The 15592-nt window shown below is 66.1% G+C and overlaps 4 protein-coding genes across 4 annotated transcripts; 2 read left to right on the top strand and 2 right to left on the bottom strand.

The window, feature by feature from the left end:
* The first annotated feature begins 694 nt into the window (after window positions 1–694).
* On the top strand, window positions 695–2019 carry LOC135992745 (mesoderm posterior protein 1-like). Its single transcript, XM_065642112.1, has 2 exons — window positions 695–1600; window positions 1957–2019. The coding sequence occupies exons 1-2, from the start codon at window positions 695–697 to the stop codon at window positions 2017–2019; spliced, it is 969 nt and encodes a 322-aa protein (XP_065498184.1).
* A 1343-nt stretch (window positions 2020–3362) lies between these two features.
* Window positions 3363–5336, top strand: GNRHR (gonadotropin releasing hormone receptor). The gene is made up of 4 exons (XM_065641579.1): window positions 3363–3414; window positions 3786–4375; window positions 4511–4715; window positions 4882–5336. The coding sequence occupies exons 1-4, from the start codon at window positions 3363–3365 to the stop codon at window positions 5334–5336; spliced, it is 1302 nt and encodes a 433-aa protein (XP_065497651.1).
* Window positions 5337–6327: 991 nt separating this feature from the next.
* Window positions 6328–9115, bottom strand: TMED3 (transmembrane p24 trafficking protein 3). Its single transcript, XM_065641580.1, has 3 exons — window positions 8918–9115; window positions 8205–8453; window positions 6328–7673 (listed from the first exon to the last, which is right to left on the bottom strand). Exons 1-3 carry the CDS (start codon window positions 9113–9115, stop codon window positions 7437–7439), a joined length of 684 nt encoding a protein of 227 aa, XP_065497652.1. The 3' UTR covers window positions 6328–7436.
* A 2439-nt stretch (window positions 9116–11554) lies between these two features.
* ANKRD34C (ankyrin repeat domain 34C) lies at window positions 11555–13114 on the bottom strand. The gene has a single exon (XM_065641989.1). The coding sequence runs from the start codon at window positions 13112–13114 to the stop codon at window positions 11555–11557; it is 1560 nt and encodes a 519-aa protein (XP_065498061.1).
* Window positions 13115–15592: the final 2478 nt, after the last annotated feature.

The following is a 15592-nucleotide window of genomic DNA, read 5'->3' as shown; positions in this document are numbered from 1 at the left end:
GAACGCGGCGGGGGGGCCCCTCCCAGCCCCGCCCCTCGCGGGGGGGTCGCCGCGCCCGCGCCGCCGCTCCGCGCACCCGCCGGTGCCGAGCACGGTGGCGGCTCCGCGCCGGGCTCAGCGGGCGGCCGCGCTCATTAGGGGCAGCGTGTGAAACGCCATTAGCGGGGGCTGCGGGGGACCTGCCGCGGGGGGGCGGCCGGGCTGTGGCCCCCCCGGGCTGTGCCCCCCGGCACCGGGCACGGGGTCAGTGTCCCGCAGAGCTGCGCTGGGCACCGGGGCTGCCCGGCTGGGGCCGCGCTGCGCTGGGGACGCGGGGACCTGGAGCTGGCACTGCTGCGGCTCACACCCGCTGCCAGCCCCACTGCACAGCCCGCTGCCAGCCCCACTGCACAGCCCACTGCAGCCCTTGCTAAAAGCCTTGCTACAAATCCCACTGCAGCCCCCGCATGGGGCCCAAGCCCCATCCTCAGGGTGGTGCGGGGGGCTGGCATTGCTGGGGGGGTGGGCAGCACAGAGCAGCCTCACACTGCTGGGGTAAAATTTGTCACCCGCCTGTTCAAAGCCGGCTGCCCTCGTCCCCCACCACCCCAGCCTTTGAAGTGCTGCTGATGCAGCCACGAAGGTGCCACTTCACACCTCCAGCCCTGCATAAAGCCGGGGCAGCCGGGGGACGCCGGCACACGGCCCCACCGCAATGGCCCGCTCGGCAGCTCCAGGCCTCCCGCTCCCCACCGCAGCCCTGCTGCAGGACTGGGGCTGCCGCGGGCCCCCAGACCCCGAGGGCTACAGCAGCAGCTCGCCCGCACCCTCGCCTGACTCCTGCGGCCTCTCGTCCCCTGCTGCTGCCCGGGCACCCTGCTGCAGCCCCGCCACCCCCCGCCTGCGGGGCGGCCCTGGGGGCAGGAAGGGGGTCCGGGGCCTGGGGCCGGGGGGGCCGCGGCAGAGCGCCAGCGAGCGGGAGAAGCTGCGGATGCGGCGGCTGGCGCAGGCGCTGCTGCGGCTGCGGCACTACCTGCCGCCTGCACTGGCACCCGCGGGGCAGAGCCTGACCAAGATCGAGACCCTGCGCCTCGCCATCCGCTACATCGCCCACCTCTCGGCCCTGCTGGGGCTCAGCGAGGAGGTGCTGGCTCGGCGGCGGGGGGCGGCCCCCCGGCACTGCCCCCTCTGCCCCCCGGGCCTGGGGTGCTGCCAGCCCCTGGCCCCCCACCTGCACCCACTGGTCCCACAGGATGCTTTGGCCTCTGGCACTGTGGGCTGGGGGTCACCTCCCACGGCAGGGACACCCCCAGAGCTGCACAGGGCTTCTGACATGAGGCTGGGGGGCTGGGGGTCGCCCCCCTATGGCCCTGCTGTGGACACCTCCCCAGAGGTGCTTGGGGTTCCCGACATGGGAATGGGGGCCTGGGGGTCGCCCCCCTACATCCCTGCAATGGAGACCCCTTCGGAGCTGCATGAGGCTGTCACCTCCAACGTGTCCTCCTGGCTGTCCCCTCCTCGCTGCGCAGGGGCAGGAGCCCCCCTGGACCTCCCTGGTGACCCCCTCCTGGATGCGGGGCTGATGCTGCCTGAGTTCGTGGATGCAGGGACAGTCACCCAGGTATGTGCAGGGCTCAGCCTCCCCGGTGCGCTCAAAGCCCTCAGCCCTTGGCTTGGGGCAGTGTGGGGCCTGGTTTTCGGGTAACAACAGCCTCGTGGGGGGTTGGGAATGGAGAGGTGTCCCCTCTCCTCCCTGCAGTGGGTGCATGTGGATCCTTTAAACTGCTCCCATCCTTCCCTGTGCCACCCTCTCTCGTGTTTGTCGGGTTCCCATCAGCTGGGACAGACCTGGGGCTCTGGTCCCGCTTGTCCCTGACCTGGAGCCCTCCTGGTTGCTGGGGTCTGTCACCCCCCATTCATGCTCCCTCCTGCTCCCTGCCCTGGCCAGTCACCCTCTCGCCCCCCTCTGTCCCCCAGGAGCTCTCTGCAGACCTGCTCTCTCTCTTGGAGGCTCTGGTCCCGCCACAGCACCAGGACTGACCCGCAGCACCTGGCACCACACGGCCCCACGATGCACTGTCCGGATTCCTGCAGCTCAGGGGATGCATTTTCCCCGTCGGACATGGGAGGTGGCGGGGACGAGCTGCCTGTGGTGTGAGCCCAGAGCTGTGCTGGACATGCTGTGGCAGCTGCGACTGTACATAAATAAACCCTTGTGCCCCACCGTGTGTCACCGCGTGGCTGTTCCCGCGGCAGGAACGGGTACAGGATGGTGTGCGGCATCTCCAGGCCACCGCGTTGGCTCCGGGAGCAGCTCTGGGGCTGGGGGACGGCAGAGCTGGTGGAACCCCCACTGTGCAGTGGGGCAGGCCATGGACATCCCACCGGAGTGGGCAGGGGCTCAGCACGGAGCTGGCACCGCCATGCCGGGGGGCTGGGGGCCACGGCACACAGCTGTGGGGCAGCTGGACAGCATCTGGGAAAGCGATTGCGGGGGGGCATTGGGAGAGACACGTCCCTGCTGGGGAGGGGTCACCAGCACCCTCCAGATCTGGCCCTGGGGCTCAGTGTGAGAGCCCCCACAGCGCGGATTAAATGTGGGGTTTGAGGTCCAGCAACAGGGGACGGGCTGGGGTGTGGGGCTGAGGCTGAACGTGTCGGGCTGGAGACCCCACAGGTGGAGGGGAACAGGGGGGCTGCGGGGGGACCCCTCTGCCCCCAGCCCTGTCGGCGGTTCCCTGCGGGGTGCAGGGCCGGAGGGTCCAGCACAGGGACCCGGGGGGCCCTTCTCCGCCCACTCCGGGGCTCGGGGGCAGGGGTTCTGCAGGGCTAATGAGCCCCACTTATCTGTGAAATGACTTGCTAATCACGTTAATTCCCTCTGCCGGGGCGGGGGGCGAAGCCTTTGAAATGCAAAGCAGCTGCCCTGCCCTTCCCCAGGCTGCGGCTGCCCCCGACGAGCGCTCAGGGGACCCGAGGACACGCTCCAGCCCTGTGTACATTTGTGTGCATGTGTGTGTATGCACATGTGTGCATCGACAGGAATGTGCGAGTCTCTGTGTGTGTGAATGCTGTGCACACTCCCCTGTCTGTGTGTGTGTGAGCACCGTGTGCACTCCTCTGTCCGTGTGTGAGTGAGCGCTGTGCACACTCCCCTGTGTGTGTGTGTGGGTGGCACAGGTTGAAGGACCACGCTGTTCTGAGCGGGCTGGCTGCGTCAAGCAGCAACCTGAGCTGCCAAGGGCATCCCACCAGCACCCGCTGAGCGTGGCCTGACAGTGGGCACGGAGGTGGCTGCAGGCACCGGCACCATAGCGGTACCTGTCCTGCTCCCCCGCTCTGCTGCCGGAGCAGGAGCCCTCGGTGCGGAGCCCCAGCAGCGCATGAGCAGCGGCCCTGCCATGGGTGGTGCTGGGCAGGACGCTCTGGCTGGAGGTGAGGTGGAAGGTGCGGGCGTCTGGTTCCTGGGAGCTCTGGCATCAGGCTGAGAGGGTCCCCATCCCCATGCAGGGCTATGAGGGATGCTGTGGGGTGCGGATGGATGGGCAGCAGGAATGGCCTGGGGTAGGCGGTGGGTTGGGCTCTGCTTCTGCCCTGCCTGGTGCCAAGGACCCCTGCAGCTCTGGGGTGTGGGGGGGCTCTGGGGCTGCTGGGGGCTCTGGAGGAGCCGCAGGATGCAGAGAGCAGCTGAGGATGAGAATGCAGTGAGCTGGGGTGGGGGGTTGTGGCAAAGGAACCTGCCCTGGGCGGGGACCCGGGCTCCAGGGGACAGGACCTACTATGCTGAGGGTGACCTGTCCCCCCAGAGCCCCACGCCAGACCGCCACTGCCCATTGCAGCAGGAGGGGGCTGGCTGGACCCAGACCCCGCACTGGGGAACGCCAGCGCGGAGCCCCCTGGCGGTCTGTCCTCCCCCGAGCGGGGCTGTGCCTGGAGCCCCCCGGCCGAGAGCGGCGAGGAGCCCCTGCGGCTGCCCACCTTCTCCCCCGCCGCCCAGGCCCGCGTGGCCGTCACCTTCGCCCTCTTTGCCTTCTCGGCCGGCTGCAACCTGGCGGTGCTGCGGGCGGCGGGGGCCCGCGGAGGCAGCCGGCGCTCCCACATCCGCCTCCTGCTGCTGCACCTGGCAGCCGCCGACCTGCTGGTGACGGTGGCGGTGATGCCGCTGGATGCCGTCTGGAACATCACGCTGCAGTGGCAGGCGGGCGACTTGGCCTGCCGCCTGCTCATGTACCTGCGGCTGCTGGCCATGTACGCCTCTGCCTTTGTCACCGTGGTCATCAGCCTGGACCGGCAGGCCGCCATCCTGCGCCCGCTGGCCATCGCCCGTGCCCGCAGGAGGAACCGCATCATGCTCTACATCGCCTGGCTCCTCAGCGCGGGGCTCTCAGTGCCACAGGTACCCATCCCAGCGTCTGACCCCCAGTTCCAGCGGTCCTGGCTCGGTACCCTGGTGCCTTGAGGAGACATGGAACCCCCATCACCCCGTGGTCCCCAGGGGAGTGCCACCGTCCCACCTCTGCTCTGCCCCCAGCTCTTCCTCTTCCGCACGGTCACTCTCCGGCCCCCGCACAACTTCACCCAGTGCACCACGCGCGGCAGCTTCCCCCAGCCCTGGCACGAGACCGTCTACAACATGCTGGGCTTCGCCTGCCTCTTCCTGCTGCCGCTGCTCATCATGCTCTGCTGCTATGCGCGCATCCTCCTGGAGATCTCCCGGCGCATGGGATCCAGCCTCTGTGAGTGTCCCCATGCCCGGGGCTTCGCAGGGACGCTGGGGCGGTGGGAACAGGGGGAGCCCTGGCCAGGGCTGTGCAGGGACCCCGCAGCCCTCCCTCAGGGCACGGGGTCCCTGTCCCAGCCAGGCTGCTGAGCATCCCTCACTCACGGGCCATGTCCCCCTAGTCTCCTCGCGGGACATGTCACTGCGCCGCTCCAGGAACAACATCCCGCGGGCACGGCTGCGCATGCTGAAGATGAGCCTGGTCATTGTCTCCTCCTTCATCCTCTGCTGGACCCCCTACTACCTGCTGGGACTGTGGCACTGGTTCTGCCCACGGGCCATGGAGAAGAGGGTCTCGCCAGCCCTCACCCACATCCTCTTCATCTTCGGCCTCTTCAACGCCTGCCTGGACCCCATCACCTACGGGCTCTTCACCATCCCCTTCCGGGGGGGCTGGGGCTGCCCCTGTGGTCACGGCCCCAAGCCCCAGCCCCCGTCCCTGGCCACCGGCTCCTTCCGCTGCTCGGCCTCCTCCCTGCCGCCCAAGCGGGGTGTCGCGGGGGCGTGGGGGCAGCGGGTGCCCCCTGGGACGGGGCTGCCTGACAGGGCTGGCTCCTGCCAGAGCAGCTCCCTGTGAGCCGGGCATGGCCCTGTGCCCATGGAGACACCCCGGGGTGCTCAGCAGGAACCAGGGCTGTGGGCACAAGGGGACCAGTGACAGGAGGGACCTGGTGGGGTCGGGGCTGCTGCTGCTCTCTTCTGTGCCCCAAAGTGCCTCTGTGAGTGGTGGGGCCAGCGTTGGTCCCCCCAGTCCTCTCTCTGTGTCAGCTGAGCCCTGCACAGCTGTTGGAGCAGAGCCCAGCACAGCAATAAAGTGTCCCGGGGTCACCTCCTGTCCTGCCTGTGTCCTGGGCCGTGAGCTGGGGTCCCCAGAGCCAGTGCTGCTGGGGACAGGCTAGTGGGAGCCCCGGCCTGTTAGCCCCAGGGGTGGCTGGTTCAGAGTTGGTCCTGGCTGCTCCTGTCCCTGCCCTGGGTGCTCCCAGGGCCCCGGGAGGGGCAGCTCTCAGGGTCCCCCACAGGCTGGCCAGGGCTGGTGCTGCTCTCCCTGCAGCAGCTGCTGGGGCGGTTCGTCCCCCTGAAGCTCCTGGTCCCTGGTGGTGGCACAGGGCTGGCAGCAGCCCCGGAGCTGTGCTCCCCACCACAGTCTTGCAAACACCAGCAGCTCCGCTCCAAACGGGAGCTCTCGGCTCCTGCCCAAGGTCATTGCAGGACCCGGCTGCTCCCGGCTGCGCGGCAACGGCGCCAAGGCCAGTGCTGCCGCAGGAGCTGGTGCAGCTGCCAGGGCTGGGGAGGAGGGGGCTACAGCCCCGGGCCTCGAGCAGGGGCTGGGGGTGCCTGAGCCCCTCGCACCCCCAGCACCCTGGAGTAGTCGGTCTGAGCCTTCCCCCAGGGCAGGGCTGCAGTAACTGCTGCACTAAAATATCCCCTCTCAGACAGGGCTTTGCAAGGGCCGGGGGGGAACTGGCATCACCGAGGTGGGTGCTGAGCTGTCTGCAGAGTGGAGGGGGCCGAGTGCCACGGCCATCCCTGGCTGCCCCTCCCGGGTGCCCAATAACAGCAGTGCAGACCACCGTCACAGGGGTTTATTACGAAGTGGCAAAGTCAGATGCTGGCAGTGCTGCCCCGGCTCCACAGGCGCAATCCCGTGCTGCTCAGGGCTCCTGGGGCTCTCGTCGGGGTCTCTGTTTGGTGGGGCTCCAGGGAATGGGGCTGCAGTCGCAGGGACACAGGGGGTCCTCGCTGCTGCTGGGGCACGGATGGGGCTCCCTCAGCACGGGGGGCAGAGCTGTGCCTGCTCCTGCTCTGCTGGGCACAGCGGGATGCACGGGGGGGCCAAGCCCCAGGTGTGGACTCATGTAAGCATGAAAATACCATCTGGTATGGGAGGCGCTGCTCACTCCCGCGGCAGAGAAGGATTTGGGAAATGCTTCGCTGTGAGGATAGGGGCTTGCACAGCAATGGAAACAGTCAAGCAAAAAGCCCCTGCTGAAACCTCACCTCCGTTTTTGAGCCAGCAGCTGTGGGATGCTGCTGCCAGCCCTGGCCCTGCTGCGGGGACACCCTGCCTGCTGCGGGGAGATGGGGCAGCTGTGCTCACGGCTCTGCCTGCAGCTCAGGGCCCGCAGCCGGCAGACAGCTCTGCTCCGGGCTGGCAGCAGGTGGGCTCGGGGCAGGAGCGCTCAGGAGGTGGGTGCTGGGGGTGCTGGAGGGTCAGCATTGCCCTGTCCCCTTGCTGGCCTGGGCAGAGCTCCTGATCTTTCAGGGTGTGTATGGGCAGCGAGGGTCTCGCTGGCCGCCAGGCTGCACCTTGCAGTCCCATCGGGCTCTGAAGGGGCACCAGGTGTCAGACAAGAGGCTGGAGCATCGATGCCAAACCCCAGCACACCCACCCGCTGCCCTGGTGGAGCCGGCGAGCGGGGAGAGACCGGCCAGGTGAGAGGACAGGGCGGCAAGGCAAGCACGGGAAGAGTGGGGAGTGATGCTGGAGGGAATTTGCTGGGGGCCGCCTGTGCTTTGGTGACTATTTTCCATCCGGCTCAGCAGCATCACGTCCTCCCATATCCCCCCAGCCACCTCCCCATGGCAGCACCTTGCAGAAAATAGAGGTAAAGCCTGAGCCAGGAGAACGCTGCCATCCTGCTTCCCCCGGCACTTCGGGCACAGCATGGCTGTGGCTCTAGGTGCCGGCCCCGCCGCTGCCGGGTCTCTTCTCAGTGAAGAAGCTTTTGAGCAGCATCACTTGCCCGATGCTGACCACAAAGAGGATGAGGGTTTCCCCCACTGACCAGTATGAGACTCGGCCGTTGAGGTCTTCGGCTCTGCTCCGGTCCTGCGCTTCCCGCAGGCGGTAGTGGGTCTGGGAGTCGATCACCGTGTTCAGAGCCTCGTGGATGGTGACGCAGGCAGACTCCATCTGAGGAGACAAGCACGCTCCGTTGCTCCTGCAGGCCGGGGCTGGCAGCCGAGGGAGCTGGGGACGGTGCTGGGGCACCCAGAGCAGGACAGCAGCGGTTCTGCTCAGAGGGGCAGCACCACAGACTGTCTGGCAGAGCGAGCCTGCTGCGAGCACTGGGGCACAGCCAAGAGCCCTGATGAGGTGCTGGGGGCTAAGGGCAGGGTCTGGGTCCCAGCCCAGGGGGCAGTCATCCCTGTGGGCTCACAGGGTGGAAAAGCTTTGCTGCACTTCCCTTGTACGGGATGGAAACTGGGTGCTCAGGCTGGGGGAGATTCATACCCAGAGCAGTCCTCCCTGTCCCCTTCTGCCCACACTGCTGAGAGGAGGACGTGGCATGTGTGTGGTGGGGCGGCTGGCTGGCGGTTGGCACTTCTGCATTTGGCAGAGGGGAAGGGGTACGAGCCCCTAACTGCCGTCCTGTGGGGCCGTTTGGCCGCAAGCAGGAGCTGCAGCAGGATGTTCCTCCCGCGGCAGCGTGCAGGGACCCACCTGTGTCAGGGCGGTGACGCGGTTGCTCATGTCAGGCAGGATCGGTGGCTCATCGCCCACCTGGAAGTCGAAGTAGACAGTTTTGTGGGAGAAGGTGGAGAACTCATTGCTGAAGCAGAAGGTGTAGACGCCCTCCACTTCGGTGCGGTGCGAGAAGCTGTCGTACTGCTTCTTGGTCTCCTTATAGACTGTCCTGCCGTTGGGGTCTTCCACATAGCAGTCCACATCATAGTGTCCCCCGGTGATCACCTGCACAAGGAGATGCAGGTGGCACCTGCTGAACCACGTGGCGAGACCCTTCCAGCGCGGATGGAGCAGCTCTGCCTGGCCCCATGCCTGTGTGCACAGCCGGGCGCACACGGCAGCACCCTGCCCGTGGCTGCCTGCCACGGGACGGGGCCAGGCCCAGGGAAACCTGTGCCCCACGGTGCCCGGAGCTCAGGGGGGTGCCTGGACAGGGGGATAGTGCTGACGGCTGGGTCAGGGACTCCTGTGGCCACTGTGGGCACATCCCAGTACCAGCTTTGGGGTGGGCACTGGGTCAGGGCTGGGAATGTCTCCTGGCGCAGCATGGGGGGAGCTGGGGGGTGCATGGGGCCCTGCTGGGGCTCTGCGGGGCACGGCAGTGGCACGGGCACGGGCAGGGGCCCATGCAGGGGCGGGGGCACAGGCAGGGGCAAGGAGCGGGCAGGAGAGCACGGGCGGGGCGGTACCTGATAGTCCAGCGTGAACTTGAGGCCGCGCTGCAGCTCCTGGTGGAAGCACTGCCTGGCGCTGTCGGGCAGCTCGAAGGTCAGCTCGGTGCCGCCGGCCCGGCCGGCCCGCAGCGCGCACAGCAGCGCGGCCAGCGCCAGCACCCGCGCCGCGACCCGCGTCCCCATCGTCGTCTCCATCATCATCCCCACCGTCATCCCCATCCCCGGCCCCGGCCCCATCCGCATCCCGCCCCGGCCCCGCCCCGCCTGACGTGGCGCCCGCCCGGCACCGGCACCGGCGGCGCTTCCGCTGGGGGCGGCCCCGGGCGCGGCCCCTCCCGCCGCCGGGCGGGACCCCCGGGCACCCCCGGCCGCTGCAGCGCGGCCCCGCAGGGCGCGTCTCGGGCAGCGCTGGGTCTTTGTGAGCGCAGCCGTCGTGGGAAGGTCTGTCGAGCCCCGCGGCGTCACCCCGCACCTGCCCGCGGGCACCTCCGCGCACACGCACATGCATTAAACCGCTCCCGGAGGGACGCGCCGCTCGCGATCCCGCTCCCAGGCACAGGAGGCGCCGAAGGGGGGACCCGCGTTCTGCAGCCCCGCTGCCGCCGGTCACCGGCTGGAGGCGGCAAACGGCGCTTACAAAAAGGTGAATGCGAAGTGTCGGGATACTTAGAAATGAACGGAAAAGGTGAACTACGGGATTTAAAATTCCACACTCTAAAATACAGGGCAAACATCATTGTTATAGGGAAAATACGCCTGAAATTCGATCTATAAGACATTTGACCTACAGAAAGTATAAACTTTAAAGCTGTAAAAATATAAGCCCAGCTTTGCTCTAAATAGCATATTTAAATCTACAATGCACTTCCAGAGAATATTCCTGTGCAGTTAAAACCAAAATCCAGTGCTGCTTTGTGCAAGAACTGTGCAAAGTTTTGCAACAGCCTGGAGAACAACAGCTAATGCCCTGGGCAAGGAACCAGCTCATCGCCAACGGTGTCGGAAAGATGGATGGACAAAGTGTGTGCTGGACTGATCGAGGCAAGGGCAGAAAACAGCACCAGCCCCAATGGCTGAGACTGGTGCCACTTGCTTGTCACAGCGACACTGCCTGTGCAGTGGGTGTCAGGACACAGGAGACTTCATTGAATAAACCCCCAGGCGTTGTTCTGGCCCAGGTTTGTATGAGTGCCCAGTATTCGGGTGGGCTGCAGCCCCAACATGCTCCCCGGGCAGCAGCACATGGCCGGGGCCCGTTCCCTCTGTGCAGCTGGAGCCAGGGAATGGGTTTGGCTGAGACCGACGGCAGCAATGGCACATCCAGCCCACGGTCCCAACCACGTGCGGGGTGAGGAGTGCTCCCCAGCGCTGGCCCGTGCTGCCTGAGGCTGGGGCCATGTGGGTGGGGGTGACAGGGGGTGAGCAGTGCACAGTCCCACTGCCCTGATGCTGCAAAGCTGCCATGTGCTGCTGGTCCAGGCCTGGTTCTGTGGTGGGGCACTGCATGGTCTCGTACGCAGGGCCAGGTGCTGCAGGGTCCCGTGCGCAGGGCTGGGCGCCCAGGTCTCCGTGCACCGGGAGGTCACTGCAGTCACACCCCATCTCCAGCCACGCAGATGTGCTGGCTGGCTCAGACACACTGCATCAGGCCAGTGCAGTGCAGAGAGCTGCTGCAGACCCCCCTGCCATGCAGACCAACCTCACGGCCACCCCCTTCTCCTGCCTGCGTGCAGCCGCTGGCCCTCGCTCAGCTCTGCTTTGGCCCCAAAGAACAGCTGTTGCAGGAGGGTCATCCTGGCTGCGGTGCTGTGCCTGCAGCCTCCCCTGCCGCTCACCATGTGCCATCCTTGGCAGCTTGGTATCCTTGCTCCCCCACCCTTGGCAGAAGCTGCCCACGCAGACAAGCTGGGAGCGCTCCCTGCCCAGGGATTCAGTGCTTGGAGCTGCTCAGTGTGGTGGGAAATGCCTCTCAGCCTCGATCGTTTCAGAGACAGGGACAAACCCGTTCCCGGGCCAGGCCCACTGGAGGCAGCTGGTTGCAGCAGTAATGGGGGTAGCTCAGCCTTAGGAGTTTCAAAGTGCTTGGAAATCTCTGCAGTGGCACGTTGTCTCCCTCTCCAGCACACTGAGGGCACCAACGCCTTCAATTGCCAGGCAGGGCTAGTTCTGTTCTTCCAACCTTGTGCAGCATTAAGGTCCTTTACTTCCTGGTAGGCACTTCACAAACACGTCAGCACCACAGCATCCTGATGTGGGGCTTCAGACAGGTTTTTGTGCCAGAATGAGCGGGATGGAAGAAAAATGGATTGTAAATAATGAGGAGTAAGTGAACTGCAGGCAGGAGCCTTTGTGCGAAGCCTGATGATCTCAAGTGTTCTGGGGCTGATGTCTCACGTTGTTGCTTCTGGGGAAAAGTCCAGAAGTGAATGAAGAGTGTGAGAGAGAGAGACATGTCAGCTGTTTGGGCTGGGCTCTCCCTGCAGCTCTGGCAGGTGGGAGCAGGAGCCCCCGACTCCCCCTGGGCACAGCTCTGACCCCCATAGCTGCCAGCACTTCCCCAGAGCTGGGTGACCACTCAGTGCGGGAACCATCACGTTTCTGCAGGGAGGGCACTGGTTTGGTAAACTTCCTGGGAAAGAAACGCTGACGTGGTTATTGGGCCACTATTTCCTCGAAATCGGAGAGCTGCCGCATCTGCTCCACTTGCATGGAGTGTCTCCGGAGGAGCTTCCTTTTGGCTCTCAAGTCGCCCCGTCGGGGCGAGCTGGGAGCGACGGGTACCAAGGACTTGAAGCCAGCAGCAAGCGGGGAGGGCGTTTTGCTGTTGGAGCCGATGTCGGGGATCGGGGGGTTGGGGTTCACGTTTAGGGGGGGCAGATATCCCGGCCGTGTGTGGGAGATGTGGTCCAGCAGCAGGGTCCCAGACCCTCGCCTCTCCAGCAAGCCGGGGGGCCGGTGCCGGGCGGTGCCGGGCGATGTGCCGGCGATGCCGTCCAGGACCTCCCGCGAGCCGCCCAGCAAGGCCAGGTGGGACCCGCTGAGCTTCCTCCTCTCTGGCGGCACCTTCCCCGCCTCGGCTGGACCAGGGACGCCACAGAGCTGGGGGTCGCAGTCGTGGTGCTCGGCGCTCAGCCTCTGCCAGTGCAGCGCGTCCACTGCCGCAGCCGAGGACATGACGCTCCCTGGCTCTTCGGGGACCGTGCTCCTGCGGGGCAGGCGCTGGTGGGCGGCCTGGCTCTTCTCGTAGGTGGCTTTCCTTGCCAGCGGTGGCCGCAGAGCCTGCTCATCTACTGGGGGGAAGACAGAGGGGTCCTTGCTCTTGCTGCTGCCGCTGCGGGCCAGTGGAGCCTTTTTGGAGAGCGAGAGGTCACCGATGCCCATGGTCACCTCGTCGTCGGCACAGACCTGCGTGTCGTCGTGGTGCGAGGGGGCTTCCAGCACCGAGGGTGCCACCAGCCCCCAGGGCTCCGAGCGCAGCCGCTTCAGCTGGGGCAGGCGGGCTCTCCTGGCCGCGCTGGCTCTCCGACCTGGGGAGGGCGGCTCGTCGGCAGCCCTGGCAGAGGGGGTGTCCCCGGGACGCGGGCTGAAGACGCCATTCTCCTTCTCAGCAGGGGAAGGTGCTGAGGCGGGAGTTTTCGGGTGGGCACTGGAGGGTGCTGTGCATGCTTTGGGGGGGCTCCTCTCCTTGAACTCCAGCAAGGGGGGGACGTTCAGGTACTGCTTGGTGGTCTTGGTGCCAGAGGCCGATTTGTCCATGGTGATAATGATCACCTCCTTCCCTTTGGCCTTGCAGGCGTTCAGGAGGTGCTGCAGCACGTCCTTGTCATCGGCATTGATGGCGTGGACTAGAGCTGATGCTCCCGAGTGGTCCTCCAGGCTGGGGTCTGCCCCATTCTCCAGCAGCAGTGACACCACGTCCCCGCCGGCGCCGCGGATGCAGGCGTGCATGAGGGCTGTTTTCCCAGACTTGTCCTGGATGTTGGGGTCGGCCCTGTTGTCCAGCAGGTACTTCACCATCTTGGCCTTGTTAATGCTCTGCTGGTCGACGTGCTTAGTGATGCAGGCCACCATCAGGGCGGTCTCCCCTTTCTCGTTGCTCTCGTTGATGTAAGCCCCCCCTTCCAGCAGCAGTCGGGTCAGCCGGAGCCGGCCGAGCCACACAGCCTTCAGGAGGGAGTTGCCGCCCATCTCCAGCTCTGTCACCTCATCCATGGCACCCGCTGGTCCTCACTGGTGGCCAAAGGCAGCATCGGCCAGCGGCTGTGGAGGGAACCGGGAGGAGGTGAGGCTGGTTCCTCAGCCCTGGCCCTCCCCTGCCCTGCCTTCCTGGGGGTGTCACGCTCTGGGCACTGCTCCACAGCCCACCCTGAGGCACTGGGAGCCCCCAAAGCCACCCCCTGACCCGTGTGCAGCACACACAGGGGCTCCCGCTGCCTGGGTGTGCCCGGGACAAGGCAGGCGGGTGCAGCGAGAGGAGGGGCTGCTCTCCTCAGGGTCTCCTGGGGAACAAGTACTGATCGTTGCCAGCCGGGGGATGCCCCAGCCCTGCCTTCCCACGGCCATACCATGCCCTGACTTCATGGTGTTGGCCCCCTCCCAATACATCTTTAGGATGTACTGTGTTTTTCTGTATCAGCCATGGAGCTGCTAGCCTTCCTCTGTTCTAGACATGCCAGAGGACCTGGTTGACAGAGCTCTAATCCACTAATTACCCCTAATTGCCCCAAACAGCCTCACCTGAGATCCCCACCCACCCTCACCCTGCCCCTGGGCTGTGGGCTCTATTTAAATGCTGGCCCAGACACCCAGACCTGGTTTGAGCTCTGAAGGTGCCTGAGGCTCCATCTACTCTATCAGACCAGGCTTGCTCCTTGGGCTTCCCTTGTGGACCTGGGACCTGACTTGCCACCTTGTCTTGGCCTGGTGATTGCTGTTGATGGGACCTGTCACTGGCTTGTCCCTGCCCTGCTGATGAGGTCTTGTCCGCTGCCTGTGCTGTGGTCACTCTCAGCTTATGGCTCTTCTTTCTTTATGGGGCAGCTTTGCTCTTGCTGCTCCCTGGAGATACATCTCAGCTCATCTTGCCTTGCTCTTCTCCAGCTCTGCTTCCCCAGTGGCCATGCTGCCAATTGCCTGGATGCAGCTGATTTCCCTGGGTGCCAAAGAAATCAGAAGGTTCCTGATGCTGAGATGGTTTCCTCCATGTCTTCTAGGTCTCTGGGGCTGTAATGCAGAGCTCACTGGAGACAGTGTGAGCATCTCCCACAGCTTCTTGGGCTGCAGCCATAATCTTTGCTTCCTCACTGCTAAAGGAAACGTTAAGCAGCTGCGGTCATGCTGTCTGTAACCCTGTGCTGCTCAAATGGTGGTGTGAGCCACTTGTGTAGGAGCATGGTGCAAGAGCAGCTTCCTCCAGAGCAGCCACAGCAGCAGGACTGGCTCAGTAGGATCAACAGGCATCATCTCTGCTGGCAAGTGCTTCCCTGCTGCTGCCTGGCGTGGGCTGGCTACGGAAAATTCAGCCAGGTGAGGCTCCTGTGCATTGCTCCATAGCCATGATACTCCACCCAAGCACCTTGTGACCCTTCTGCCTATGTCCTTGAGGAACAACACCTGTCCCCTGCAGCTCTGAGACCTGGTGGGCTCTGCGCACAAGGCGGAGGCAGCAGCTCAGAGCTGTGCTGGAGGAACCAGCAGATGCCCAGCACCATGGAAACACCACAGAGGCACAGAAATGGACCTTCAGCCAGCATGGCCAGGGGCCCTGCCACCCACTTGCCCCACGCTCTCATTGCCCTTTGCTGCCTGTCCAGCTGTCAGCAGCAGTTTCCGCTCCTCAGGCTGTGCCCAGTGCTTCCCTGGAGCATCCCCACCGGTGAGGGGCCTGGCTGAGCTGCCTGGTTGGCTCCGGAGCACCTGGCAGCCTGTGCTCACCTGGTCTCCCCAAAATCTCCTCCGTGGGTACCAGCCTTTGCCTGTCCCCGCCAGCCCGTGCCGTCGTGCCCCGGAGGACGAGGGGAACCTGCAGCTCCAGGACCAGCTGTAAGTGCTCGCACCGGGAGCATCGCCCCCAGCCCCCTCAGAGGCGCAGGCGGTGTCGCCGCGTCCCGGGAGCCGTGCCCGTGAGCTGCCCCGCGGGCTCGGTGTGAAGTTGCTCCCGGTCGGTTCTCACCTCCAGCTCCTCGCCGGTCGCGTTCCCCGGTGCCGCCGCAAGGTCCCAGCCCAGCCGCAGTCTCGCCCCTGCCCGGACTCGGCCGCGGGGCTGCGGAGACACCGTGGGGAGAACAGAGCCCCGGGGCAGGTGCCCCCCGCCCCGCCGGAGCCGTCCCGCTGCCGCCGCCCCTGGCCGAGGTGCTGCTGGGGGCGCCCGCCGCCCCCGGCCCGTTACCTGCCGCCCGCTTTGCCGTGGCCGTGCCGGGCTACCCCGCCGATGGCCCCGGCGCCCCGGCCCGCATCGCCTGTTGTGTGCGCTCCGGGCGGCTGCGTCACCCGCCGGCCCTGCCCGTCCCTGCCCGGCCCGCAGCGGGGCTGCGCGGGGGGCGGCGCGTCCGCCCCCGCCTGGGTGCGGGCAGAGGCGGGGCGGGGGTGTCCGTGTGCGGGTGTCGGTGCCCACCCGTGCGTGGGGCCTGTGCGCGGGGGTGGGGTCGGGGTGAGCCGGTGTGTGCAGGCGCTGGGTGCGGGGGGTGTGCA

The sequence above is a fragment of the Caloenas nicobarica genome, chromosome 10, assembly GCF_036013445.1.
Source record: "Caloenas nicobarica isolate bCalNic1 chromosome 10, bCalNic1.hap1, whole genome shotgun sequence".
Lineage (NCBI taxonomy): Eukaryota > Metazoa > Chordata > Aves > Columbiformes > Columbidae > Caloenas > Caloenas nicobarica.
This window is presented reverse-complemented; position numbering and strand designations above follow the sequence as displayed.

What these genes read in the sequence shown, in the direction of transcription:
- ANKRD34C (XM_065641989.1), bottom strand. Translation starts at nt 13,114, where the DNA reads ATGGATGAGGTGACAGAGCTGGAGATGGGCGGCAACTCCCTCCTGAAG.
- LOC135992745 (XM_065642112.1), top strand. Translation starts at nt 695, where the DNA reads ATGGCCCGCTCGGCAGCTCCAGGCCTCCCGCTCCCCACCGCAGCCCTG. An exon ending in ATGCAGGGACAGTCACCCAG is followed by an intron (nt 1,601 to 1,956) that starts GTATGTGCAGGG and finishes TCTGTCCCCCAG; the next exon opens with GAGCTCTCTGCAGACCTGCT.
- TMED3 (XM_065641580.1), bottom strand. Translation starts at nt 9,115, where the DNA reads ATGACGGTGGGGATGATGATGGAGACGACGATGGGGACGCGGGTCGCG. An exon ending in AGTTCACGCTGGACTATCAG is followed by an intron (nt 8,454 to 8,917) that starts GTACCGCCCCGC and finishes CTCCTTGTGCAG; the next exon opens with GTGATCACCGGGGGACACTA. An exon ending in GCGTCACCGCCCTGACACAG is followed by an intron (nt 7,674 to 8,204) that starts GTGGGTCCCTGC and finishes TTGTCTCCTCAG; the next exon opens with ATGGAGTCTGCCTGCGTCAC.
- GNRHR (XM_065641579.1), top strand. Translation starts at nt 3,363, where the DNA reads ATGAGCAGCGGCCCTGCCATGGGTGGTGCTGGGCAGGACGCTCTGGCT. An exon ending in GCAGGACGCTCTGGCTGGAG is followed by an intron (nt 3,415 to 3,785) that starts GTGAGGTGGAAG and finishes CTGTCCCCCCAG; the next exon opens with AGCCCCACGCCAGACCGCCA. An exon ending in CGGGGCTCTCAGTGCCACAG is followed by an intron (nt 4,376 to 4,510) that starts GTACCCATCCCA and finishes CTCTGCCCCCAG; the next exon opens with CTCTTCCTCTTCCGCACGGT.